A 13281-nucleotide genomic window follows, 5' to 3' on the forward strand; every position below is an offset into this window, starting at 1 on the left:
TTCATTGCCTTTTAAGTATACTTGTATATGTCAGATCTTATATAAAGGACCCTGATTGATTCTGCTATATCAAGCACTGCTGAAGTTGCTTTGTGTCAAATTAGTGAAAATGTGGGAGAAGAGAAATTAAACATATTTCCTGTATATATATTTCCTATTTCAGACATTTATAACATGACTGGAGTTGTTTTTTCATTAATTTTCAAATGCTACATGTCAAGATCAGTGACTTGCATCTAGGGCTGTCAGTGCAAGAGTGGAATCTAATGTTGTAGGAGAGGACTCCAACTCACACCATGGGACTTCACGTTCCTCTCCTCTCCCCTGCAGCCCTCTGTGCACCCTTCAAAATCTGCTTTGGGTGGTTGGGGAATCCTCCAGACCAGATTCTGAGGGGCACATATAGAGCTCCAGCAGAGTGAAGAGGAAGGTGAAGTCCCATGGTGTGAGTTGGAGTCCTCTCCTACAACATTAGAGTCTGCCACTTTCATACTCTGCTCACAGGGGCTTCATTTATGGTTACTGACGGGTCGGAACAGTTCAGATATGCTTGTGAGGTTCATTAACTCAAGCAGAAGCACTAGAAGCAAAGAAAATCCCCTCGAAACCAATCATTGCTTTTCTTTTGAATCATTTCATTTGTACAACAGGCATGGAAAATGTCACTTATCTTAGAATTCTAAATGTGGACTGTGGCTAAGAGTCAAGTGGCATTGGTGAACTAGGACCTAAATCCAGAGAGTGCAGCATTCTAAGATAAAGCAAGAACAACTAATATTTTTTATATCATTTCATACTGCTTTATAAGTAAAAAAAAATGTCAGCGGCTAACAAAATGCAAAACAAACTTAAGAATAAATATGTAAAAACAATATAAATCAGCATAAAAGCAAAGGCCATTTTACAAGAGGCCACACCTTTTAAAGATTACTACAATCAAGGGTTGCCTCTTTATCATTGTTATATGCTAGAAGAGATTTCTCAGCTCTCAGAAAAGATGGGATAGAAATCTAAATTTAGAGAAAGGCAAGGGGTTGGAATAAGTGGAAGGCTGAGACTTAGAAGAACCAGGATAGAACATGAGCTGGAGACCGCCAGTGGGCTTTACATCTGAAATATGCCACGAGGACCAAAACGTAGCATAGAAAACTATGGGTGAGACAGTAAAAAAGGTTGCATGAGAAAAACAGGCCAACGTATTAATGCAAAGTAATACTTGATAAAAAAATCAACTAAAATGGGTGCTCAAACTTAATAAAGGTCAAGGATACCAAATCAGCCATGGTCATTTCATGATGAAAGACTACTAAGGGCTGCCTTTAAAATGCTATTTCTTGAGCAGTTCTGAGGAGACAAAAAATATCAGGAGATAGCAGATTAACGTGGGTTCTCTTGATAATAAATGCTTGTTACTTTTTAATTCTAACATTTCTATCAAGTAGACTGTGATAATAAACTGTCCTGGACTTCCCCCCTCATGAAACCTCATAAACCTATGCAAAAAAAATCTGTTTTAATTTCATTTTATGTTTTTAACGAAAGTATATTTGTTAGAATACAGCTATTCTTGTGCAGGTGATGGTTGTTTATAACTTATCCTTAAAAAACCATAGGGCCAAGTTATGAATGTTATTGAATGATTTAGGTCGGTGAGAATTGCTGATGTTCACAGTGAGCAGAGTAACTGCTCAATACCCCTTTTATGTTTTTGATCTCTCTGAATATCAGAGGAGACTCAAAGTTGGTATACATCAGTGCAGTTCCCACTAAATTAAGAGAGAATTCCTTTGTTTATTCAGTCTCTAAGCCTGATATGAGGGAGAGGTAATTCATTTTTATAAGTAACCCTTTTGATCTTTTAACCTTATGGCTTACTATATACAGACCTGCAGGCAATGAAAGCTCCTGCTACAGTGGTCTTCAGAGTCAAGAGAAGTTCAGCTGATTCCTCTCAGCCAGTACTACAAGGGCAGGAAGATTCTAAGATCAGAGGCGTCAAAAACATAGGAATTATTTCAACTCCAATAGTATGGCCTGTGAAGCAAAGGCCTCTTCATGCCAGTAAATCTGCATCAATTGAACAAAGTCCAGAAAGAAAAAACGCACCCAATTATTTTATCCCAACAACACCAGAGGTCACATCATCTGCTCCTGAGGAGCAGTCGATATCTCAAGTGAATATCTTGGGTCCTTTTACAGAACAAGTAAACATAGACAATAATTCTTCCATGAAGTACTCCATCTTTAATAATGTTTCAGGGCATTCTAAAAGTTTGCTAATTGAGAGTAGTAACCAAAGAGAAATACCAACTATCCCTCTTGATCATATCAGGAACATGCTACTTCCTCTTCAACAGAGTGAAAGTTTTGACAGAGAACCAATATGGACTTGGGCACCTCAGTTAGAAGTTCCTAAATCAGATTCTTTATTTCCTTCTCTGAGCAAGAGTATCTTTCATCAGCCCACAGAAGATACTCAGTTCTTGTTATCATCGAATAGTTACACATTCTCTTCTGCTTATAAATATGCTTACAATTTCTTACAGTCTTTGAGTGAAGTTGCAACATACAATCAAGCTGTTTCTGATATTTCAGAAGAAATGCTTCCATCTCTTTCTGTCCAGTTTTCTTATACACACCATATGCAGTTATTTCAGGAAACAAACGTAGACTTACTAGAAAAAAGGTCGCTTGGAAATGTCTACCTGGAGCCCACAAAGAGAATTCTACAAGAGGATTCTATTAGAAATGGGTTTTATATTTTTGGTGAACTACAGCCTACAAAATTTAATTACATCAAAGACTATAATTCAGTACATTTTAAAAAACAAGTTTTTAAACAGAGTGCAAATCCCTCTGGCTCCTTACAAAACATGAAAGCCTGGTTTCCAGATGTTGTGCCCATAATTCAGCCAACAGAAGTTTTCCTGCCAGCAGAGTACAGTACAGAATTGCAAAGTTTATCAGCTGTTCTACCAAAAAGAGAGACACACTCAGAAATTCAACAGACTGTTTTTGTTTCATCATTGTATCATGGAACTTTCAACACTGCATCTTTAAAAGGTGGCTTATTTACATTTAGACCTCTAGCTGAAGAGGAGGTGATAGAGGCCTTTTCCCCAGAAGATGACTTTGAACTCCCAGATACATTTCTTGCTTATACCAACTCCGTGTCTCTTTCCTTAATTTCCTTGGAAAATAAGCTTCCAGGATCTGGACATGTAGAAAACAGTGAACCTGATAAACCACATAATGACACGACTCTTCTCCCAATTGATTCTAAACGGATGGATAAAATCACTAAGTCCTGGAAGCCTGGTGACTTAAGTCTTCCAACACAATATGTAGATAATTGGATTTTGGGAAAAGATCCTCTAGTGCCTTCTGAGGACTCTACAGAAAGGTGGTGGCTCTTCTTCAGCCAGTCAGTTTCTCCCCTAACAGAAGGAGTGTTAATGCCTGCCACAGAAACAGATGACATCATCATGCAAACTACCCCTAATAATAGCACAGTGGACCATGGAACTGAACAAATAAACACTTCTACTTCTGTGTTAGAAAAGAATAGAGAGAAGCATAGTTCAGTTGTTCCGATACTCTCATCAAGGATTTCAGAAAGTATGGAAAGAACATTTCCACTGGAAACAAAACGAGACCTTCCTCTTAACATAAGTGTGTCCATGAATGATGAATCTCCACTTTATTTTCCTTTGACTTCATTAGAAATACCTGTGATTCAGCCTTCCATGCATTTGCAAATAAGTACTTCTGATATGCTATATGTAAAGTTGAAAAGTACTGCCAGGTTAGCCACACAGCAAATTTTGGATAAAACACAAGCTGGCCAAATAATAAATGCATTCCCTTATCATACTGATCTATTAACACTATCTTTTAAGCCTCCATGTACAGAAAGTGCCTGTACAGTTTCAGCACTGAGTCTAATAAATGTGCAATTTGGTAGCCACTCAGCAGCACTGATGGTGTCAACACCTTTAATCTCACAAAGTCTTCTAAGTGACTTTAGTCAAAATTCTCCTGATTTGGGCAATTCATGGAACGAAGACTTAAATGTACAAACAAGCCCACTGAATGAAAGCCATATAACTGTCAATGAAAAACAACCTTTGGAAGATTCAGAAAACAAGCGTACTCCTTCTCTTCAGCTAGGAAATGTTGATATAGTTGTTGGTGATGTGGACCATGAAAGTATTAAGCCTAATATAGAAGCTACCATTTCAGGAGAGGAATCAGTTTGGAAGGTGCATCGCTTTAGCAAGCATACCCATAGTTCTGCAAACAAAGTATTGCCCTCCTTTAATCCTAATAACAATTATGCTACTGATTTGTACATTTGGACAGTTTCCCCATCTTTTGAAGACTTCCTGGATTATGATAAAACAACAACCTACCATTCTTTTTTGGAACCAACAATTTCACTGGTAACAGATGTGATAGCAGAGTCACCTCCATTTCCCGAATCCGTTATTCATTTTAATGAAAGTACCTTAAACAGCGCAAATGTAACAATTGGAATGACACTCCTCCATAATTTGCAAACCCAAGGCTCTGTGGAAAAGGTGACTCATGAATTTTTTTTGTCCAATGTGACATCTAAAGCAAACCAAAGTATTGTAGCCCACACAACACTGAGTCCTAGCACCAGCTCTCCCAAATCTTTGTTGTCTTGTTTTTTATGCAACATCTTCATTGACCGGGACTGCCCGTGTGGACCTGAGGTCAAGCACAGTATGTCAAAGTGTGAAAGTAGATGTAGAAAACAATCAACCATCTGTTAGATCTTGTAGAAATTGATTTAGAATAACTAGGACTAGACTAGACACCACACACAGTATTGTAAGCCTTTAACAGTGTGATCCTATACATGTCTACTCAGAAGTAAGTCCCATTGAGTTCGGTGGGGGATACTTCCAGGTAAATGTGTATGGGAATGGAGGCTAAGTGAACTTGATTAGGAGTGCATTTACACCATTTTTTTTTAAAAAAAGATTAGTAATGATAATATAGATCTTTAGTATGTAACTCTAATCACTATCATCCCATCTACTAACTACAAAAACTTTGAGGAGACTATTATGACAAACATATATATTTGATTCACCTATTCTGCCCATGCACATTTTGGTTTGTGTTCTCTGTGTATATTTGTGCATACAGACGTACATTTTATAAAGAAAATACAGTTTGGTCAAATGTGGGGCCTCATTTGAGGCTTTTAAATTCTACCTACCCAGCCTTTCTTCATTAGTGTTGCCACATCCAGGGATCCACAGAACTAATATTTGTATCTTTCTCCCTCTCTCCTGGATTGTGGGAGAGGAGAGAGAGAGAGAGTAGAGAATCTATGGATGCTGCTACACAAACACAGCTCTGGTCTGAGATCCTGAAAACATTTCTGGTTTTATTTTTGTTTACCACGAGAACATTGTTGAATGTATTCAACAAGGTAAATCAAACCCTAGCAATTATACATAAGTACAGTTATATTAAATTGCTTAGATTGCCCCTTGATATTTTACAACAGTTAGAGTTCTAAAAAAAGAAAATAAACATAATTTCAAATAATAAAATTGTATCTTAAGAATCCTTTCGATTTTGTCATTTTATAGTCTCCTGAGAGATGCTAGAGTCTTCTATACTAATCTCAATGAAACATGTTTTCACTCACCATGTGATATATCTTAAACAATTTAGCTCTACTTTATAGATGGTTTATTATAGCTTTTCTATTAAGTATGATATAATTTATCATGTATTTCTGTATCTCCACCTAACCTAATGCCAAAAGTGTTTTTCACTGAAACAGAAGTGTGATTTTCATAGAAATTGGTTTATACATCACTGAGGGCTCATATAAGTGTCCAAATATATGATGTGACAGAAGACCGCCAGTAGCATTTGGTTCAGCAAATGCTATTAATCCAGTCCAGTGCGATAGTGATCCATACATTGGGGGTTAACTGGGCAGGCGGAGACCCCAGGTATCCCTTCTGGGGGAGGGCGCAGCCAGCCAAACTGCCAGGTGTCGCCCAGGAATTCAGGGGGCTGCACGCGACCACACAAACGTCGCCCCCCATTTAATGTGGGGAGCGGTCATTACTGAAAATTATACACTCACATTCTAATAAATATGTTTAGGCTTTTTCAGTTGGTTATTAGACCCTTTCATATTATTGCTTTAGTGGGAATGGGGACCTTGTAGTTCCCCAGATGGTTTAGGCCTCCATCGCACAATAGTCAGGTTTGATGGCAATTGCGGGCCACAGATTTCCCATCTCAGTTTAGCAGAGAGATAGTGATTGGCCCAATATTGCCTAATGAGCTACATGGCTTAGTCAGGATTTGAACCCTAGTCACCCAGGTCCTGGGCCGACACTAACCACAATTCCACATTGGTTGTTGTCACTTTTGCCATGAAGGATCAAATGTATCTCTGTCTTGAAAGTAAACAGACTGCCACAGCTGCACTATGTATTTTTTATTATTAGATTGGTATCTTCAACTATATCATGTATTGAGTCACTGACTCACCTTATCTGGCATAGAGCAATAGGCCCTATTATGCAAAACAAGATAAATTTTTGCTTCAGTGAATATTTGTAATAGTTCATAAAAACAGCCAAAGGAGGAGTTTGCAATTTGAGTGATCATCTTTTAAATTCTGATTTATTTATTTTTTACTATTGATGCAATGGCCCAATATTTGTAAAACATTATCTTAATTATAGCAATGTTATATAAGCTTTCTGCTAACCTGAATGATACAGAGTTTTTCTCCTTGGGTTTTATTATGAAAAGCCAGAGTAATCTATAGTTGCAAATTCTTTAAAGAAAATTAAATGAAAGGCAAATTTGACCTAAAACAAAATTTAGGTTTAAAAATTAGTTGGGCTATGTGGCAGCAGTCTACTATTTCAAGCATTACCAGCATCAAGATTTAATGGCATAGTTGACAATGTGATTTGATTGGTTATTTTATCATTGTTACAATTCTATCTGGTGATACTGGGCTGCAGTCTTTGCACACCTAAGTTTCATCGCTCACGATGAAAATAATTGAAACTTGGGTATAGTCTGACTAAGCTATGGGTTGCATCCAGTGAAGATGTCTTGTTCGTGCAAGGACTTCCATTTGCGTGATATAATTTCTCCCATCTCTCCCTGTGCTCACTTTCCATCTCCCCAATATGCCCCAGAGGATATGGGGAAACCCCTTAGAATAGATCAGGGGTGGGGAGAATTCTTTTGTATAAGTGGAAATCCTTTGACAAACTGGACAAGTTCATTGAATACCACCCTATATATTTCAATACACTTTCAAACAGGTTTTTGCAGGTTGCTATAAAACTTGTATTGTGGTTCTAACTTTTACAATGTTTTTGTAATATATAGGGGGACTGTTCTACAGAATTGCCATTACTGTGTATACTTCCAACCTTGAATCAGAGTCAAGTGTTCAGAATGCAGTTGCAGAATGGGTAAGTTAGGCTTTTCTATAAACCTCTTCCTCTACTCATTATTATTCAAATTCAATTTAACAAATACACAATTCAAAACAATGCACATGTTAGGACTTAGAAACTTTTTCTGCAAAGTATGCTGTAATGTAGTGATGTTTCCGGAATCCAGTCCCCATAAGCCCCAGCCAAAAGTGGTCAGTGCTCAGAGATTATGGGAGTTGCAGTCTGGCAGCATTTAGAGGGCAATAGGTTAGCCTCCCACTGTAATGGCTGGGGTGCAAACAGTTCTCTGTTGCAAAGCAAGGGGCAAGCCCTAACAGCTGTGATGTAAACAGTTGTTTTCATATTTTGTATCTGCTTATTTTGTATTGTTGGATTGAGAATGAATATAGAACCTACTTGACTGCCTCATATTGAAGCAGAATGGAAGGATTAAAACCATCAAATGCAAGTTCCATTAAATAATTATATGTGGAGAATCACTACAATGCTTTCCCAGTTGCTCTGTTCATGGGCACTCTGTCTGCATCCTTGGTTAATTTGACCAAAGCAACTGCATTTGTAGGATAACAGCTTCCATAAAGTTTGTCCAAAAGTGGGGAAGACAACATACTTCTGTGACTATGACTATGCTGTGAAATCTGAGATCTCTCATTTTCTCTAAACTAGATTCAGTATTTTATGGCTATAGTGAGCATACAGACAGGATAAAGTTTTGTACACTAGTCTCTACATGCTATTGCAGAGTCCTTTATATGCCTGTGATTTCCTCGTTGTTGTCTTGCTGTATTTGTCGAGCATGGATCTCCCTGCCTTATTTTTCAAGCATTTTTGAAGACAGTGTTTTAGCTATTATTGAGCCATTGCTCAAGACAAAAATGTGGTCTTCACTCTGAATGTTCACACAAGGTCACATATACAAAATTGGCACAAAATTGCTTTTATCATACAGCACTATAATGTTAAAGTGAAGGCAAAGCAAGATGTACATTTCTGCCATATAGTACATATCTTTCAACCTCTATGTTGTTGTCCTTTTGTTTTCCAGCTAAATCACACCTTTCAGAATTGGAATTACACTGTATATGTGGTCAATATAAGGTAAATGCTTGATACGAGTGAAACAAAAGACAAGTTACCATTCTCTTGAGTAAGGTTATTTCCCCTCAAACTTTAACATTTGTGTCTCTTGTTTTTGTAGCGTTCAGCTGAGTACTGTGAAAGAAGGAGTAAGGGAAAAGAGAAGCACAAATCATCAAAGGTAAAATTATGTTGATGGGCTCCAAAATAATTCAGAGAATCTTGTTAATTTCATCAGGTGCTGAAATAATTGTTTAGAATGTGACGGACAATTTACAGTTACGTGGTAGCAGGGTGAAAGATATTTTCCATGCTGCCCATGATCAGAGGCAGTATGCTTCTGCGTACAAGTTGCTGGAAACTACAGGAGGGGAGAGTGTTGTCCCCCCACCCCCAGGTCCTGGTTGCAAGCTTCCCATGGGCATCTGGTTGGCCATTCTGAGGGCAGGATGCTGGGCTAGAGGGGCCACTGGCCTGGTCCAGCAAAGCTGGTCTTTTTTTCCAAGCTGCTCTGTGTTTGATATGAGGAAATTCAGTGAGTGGGGGCCAATTGCATAGTTCATGTTTGAGAAGGTTAGAAAGCAGCATTCAGATGGTATGGAAGCATACATTTGGTCCCATCATTGTGGTTGCTGTATTCAGTGGCCTACACACACCCACACCCACAAAACAGTGGTAACAGCAACATGGAAATTTACTATATGGTCCCACACCACTGGAGAATGTGTGTAATCAAAATGGATGGGACAAATTATGTAGAACCATATTGATTTAAATTGACTGCAGGAAGGGCGACAGTTGGATAGGAAAGACCCATGTGTCTCACGGAGCTGTGATATTCACATGTGCTGCTCCCAGCACCATGGGATTACACAAAGAGAGAAGTTAAATGGGTGGCATTTCATCTGAAGGGGCAAGTTGGTCCTAGACCAAGGTGAGAAGAGGCCATTTGTGAATCAGTTCCCACACTGCTGACAGAATAATGCAAACTGCGTCTATATCTTTGCTTAATTTGTAAAAATTAAAGTGCCTTCTACCTTTCTATTTTTTGTTGCTGCTGCTCTGTTCTCTTGCACTTCACAGCTACCTTCAAAAAAGTCCCCCATTCATTCATCCTCTCAGTAAGAAAACCTATATAATTAGAAACTGAACTCTTCAAACACAGGGATAGTGAAAGAAGTGACACGAAAAATTACATCCTCAGGAAGAGTAAAAGAAAATGCAATATAGAAATACTTGGTCATCTTACATCACTTGGTAATCTGCATCAAAGTGATCCAAAGTACATACTGCTCACTATGTATGAGCCAATGACAGATGCATGTTTGCCCAGTGCCAAAGTGCATGTCTTTATCAGCACCTGGTGCAGCCTAAAAATATATCTGGACAGCAGAAGTGTGACAACACAAATTTTAGTTAATTATTAACTGAACAAGATGGTGACATTTACCTGGTTTTTATTGTAATGTGTAATGTTTAATTTTCCTATTTCAGTATTTCTCTGTTTCCCAATTTGAGGGTCCAGCTAAAGAGCAGAGTTGAAAGGAAGATTCATATGATGATGAGGGCATTTGTTTCTGGTACAGTGGTACCTCTGGTTATGAACTTAATTCGTTCCGGAGGTCCTTCTTAACCTGAAACCGTTCTTAACCTGAGGTACCACTTTAGCTAATGGGGCCTCCCGCTGCCGCCGCGCCACCGGCATATGGTTTCTGTTCTTATCCTGAGGTAAAGTTCTTAACCCGAGGTACTACTTCTGGGTTAGCGGAGTCTGTAACCCGAAGTGTTCGTAACCCGAGGTACCACCGTAGTTTCTTTGTCTCCACACTTTCACACACAAGTATTATTTGCATATGTATTGGTTTAATTCATTGATGCCATGCCCTTTTTGACATCACAGTAATGCCACACATTTCTGTTCCTGCTGCTGCTGCTTTTCCCTGAAAGATCCTACAGATCCTAGGTGTAGCCATATGACCAAGATTGGGTCACATGGGTAAGAAATACATCTTCCTAAGGGCTCCTCTGTTTCCCTGTGTAGATTCCCCATTTTATTTTGCAAACAGCTTTGCAGTCTTTCGACTTCGTTGTTACTTATCAGCTCAATAAACATGTGCTTGCTTCAATTACCCTACTTGATTATAATATTTTAGGCCCATGGTCTATGTTTAATCTTACTACAGTGAATAGATGTTCTTACTACTGATTAACCAGCAACCCACTCATATAAAAGCACCAGTCATATTTAACAAACTGTTGAAGAACAATTTCCTAAAACTGCATATTTTACAAGAAAATACTTTTTAGAATTGTTTTAACTGTGAGCTGCTCTGAAAGTCTGGATTAATAGAGTGGAGTATAAATATCTGTAATAAAGAAATACATTCATAAATAAATAAATAAATAAATAAATAAACTTCCTGCCTAGGAGTAGGTATCCTTGAATCATAGATATGATGTTGATAACAACAATGAATGTCAAAGTATTCAACAATAGAATATTGAAAGAGATTAGGAATCTCTGACATGGCTCAAAAAAATTATGGATGAGCCCCTCACTCACTGAAATCAGTGCTACTTCTATTAAATCATGACTAATTTATCACATTGATTTCAATAGAAGCACAATGAAACTAAATAGAAAAATTGCCCCTTTACTCTTCTCTCATCAGGAACAAATGATGACCAGATATCTGTTTATAGAAATGTAGAATTCAAGCCTTGGTATTTTGTGTAACCTGAAGCTGAGCATTTTTTTAGGTGAGAAAGTATCAGTCTGAGTGCCAGACATTCCCTATCTTTGCTCCAATTAAAAAAGAACTCACTACAATGCAAAACATATAAAACTGAGGTGTGAAGTTGACTTGTTTCTGCTAACCATAGTTAAGTTTCATCAGTTTGTCCACTTCAAATGACATGGTAAGCTGTGGTTAAACCTAAAACGGAAGTAAATGCTTCCAAACTCTTCCTTGCAACCACGCCAGGGGGAAGGTGCTGTCCCAATTTTTGCCTAGTATCATTCTCCAAATGCTAAACTGTGCTTTAGTATTATGTCTGAGCAAAATTCCCAAGGAAGTTTACTGGTTCCACTGCTGTTTTCTTTTTGGTACACAATGGAAATTTGCTGCTTTCAGCAGTCTGTTCAAGGTTTTTTTAATGCTGTTCTTTGGATGTTGACTTTTATGTTTGTTGTGAATCTTACTGTGTTTTTAGTTTGATTGTATACAGTTTATTTGGAATATGCTGGTTTTAAAGTTTGGGTTATTTTGATTGCCACCTTATGTACACTTTTTTTTAAAGAAAAGTTGGCTAGAAATTTGACTCCTACCATTTATCCCCTTCCTACAAATAATCCTATATAACTTTTTGGCATTTCATTTTCTTCCTTGAGTTTTTTTTTTTTTTTTTTTTTTTTTGCAAGACTTTAAATCCCTATTTTCCAGGAGAGTAGGTGAAATCATAGGAAGGAAGGTAGGAATTGCAAAAACGGCAGCATTTCTAACATGACAAACTGTAATGTTGTTGAGTCCATGGAGTTTCTTCATTATTTTTGGTGAATGATAGAATGCAGATCCTATGATTAAGCTCTTCTTCCATATTTAAGATGACCTGTTGCCAGTTTTATTCTGATTCAGCAACTGGACAATTTTCTTTGCAGTTTTGATGTTCGGGCTCTTCTGGTTTACAATTCTTCCAGCAATGTAAGTTTAGAAAAGCATATGATAGAGAAGAAACTCAAAAGCAGCAATGAAACTATGGGAAATGGCTTGAAACTTGATAAAGTGGATGTTAATCCAATTGGTAAGCACAAAAGCTTTACCTTTGTGGTTCTCTGTCTTTTGGTTGCCTAATAAAAATTATTATTCTTCCAACATGTTTCTATTCACTGTGTAAAAAAAGTTTGCTTTTTAAAACAGGAAAAACATTTTGAAAGTGCTGTTTCAGATTACGCTTTTCATAAAAAATGTGTTTAAAGTAGTGAACTGTGATCATAGTATTATAGCACCATTGAACCAAAACTGCTGAGTCATTACAAAACTCTTCTTTAGCCTGAGGAAAGACAAAAAAATTGCTAAGATGTTTTTAACCATATATACTTCCTTGAGTGAGAAAATGAACAAATACATCATAATTTAACATGTTGTGTTTTATTGTATTACAGTTGGCATTCCATATAATTCAGATTGTAATACAATATAAGAAATAAATGCAGCAATAAAAATAAAAGTAAAGATCAATGTGAATATTTAATGTGGGTATGCCACAGGCTACCTGATTGAAGCTCACACACCGTTGGAAGCCTACAGACCACAATTTGTGTAACTTTGATGTATATATTTATGAATTTTGGATTAAGGATGACTCCAGTTCCAAAGTTGGTCACGTGTGTGTCTAGGCATTTCTCCCTTGATTTTGAAGGGTAAATATTGCAGGATTTTAGGTTTATCTGTATATGCACAGATAAGCATGTGCATGTGTACATCATGGGCATACATCATGGGGTGGTAACAGTGAACTTGAGAAGGATTGGAATGAGCAATCTCAGGACTTCACTGTATATTCAGTTGATACAGTTTGCCATCCTTCTGAATAGGGCCTTTGTTAATTCATGAATAGCTGTGCACAACTGAGTTATACAGTCTGTCAGTCACCAGTTATTTACCTCTAAATTCATGCAGTCCAAGCATTACATTTTGAATATTGCAAAAGTACCAATTCC

The 13281-nt window shown here is 37.5% G+C and overlaps 1 protein-coding gene across 3 annotated transcripts in view; it reads left to right on the forward strand.

The window, feature by feature from the left end:
* ADGRG6 (adhesion G protein-coupled receptor G6) overlaps positions 1-13281 on the forward strand; it is an 87496-nt gene that overhangs the window by 40193 nt on the left and 34022 nt on the right. The window contains exons 6-10 of one of the 3 annotated variants that reach the window (XM_033143908.1): positions 1885-4749; positions 7414-7499; positions 8530-8582; positions 8683-8742; positions 12220-12362. In XM_033143908.1, the coding sequence (XP_032999799.1) occupies positions 1885-4749; positions 7414-7499; positions 8530-8582; positions 8683-8742; positions 12220-12362 (3207 nt within the window). Of the gene's footprint in view, positions 1-1244; positions 4750-7413; positions 7500-8529; positions 8583-8682; positions 8743-12219; positions 12363-13281 lie in introns of those variants that run through there. The other 2 variants (XM_033143906.1, XM_033143907.1) reach the window with 2 other exon arrangements.

The sequence above is a fragment of the Lacerta agilis genome, chromosome 3 (assembly GCF_009819535.1).
Source record: "Lacerta agilis isolate rLacAgi1 chromosome 3, rLacAgi1.pri, whole genome shotgun sequence".
Taxonomy (NCBI): Eukaryota; Metazoa; Chordata; class Lepidosauria; order Squamata; family Lacertidae; genus Lacerta; species Lacerta agilis.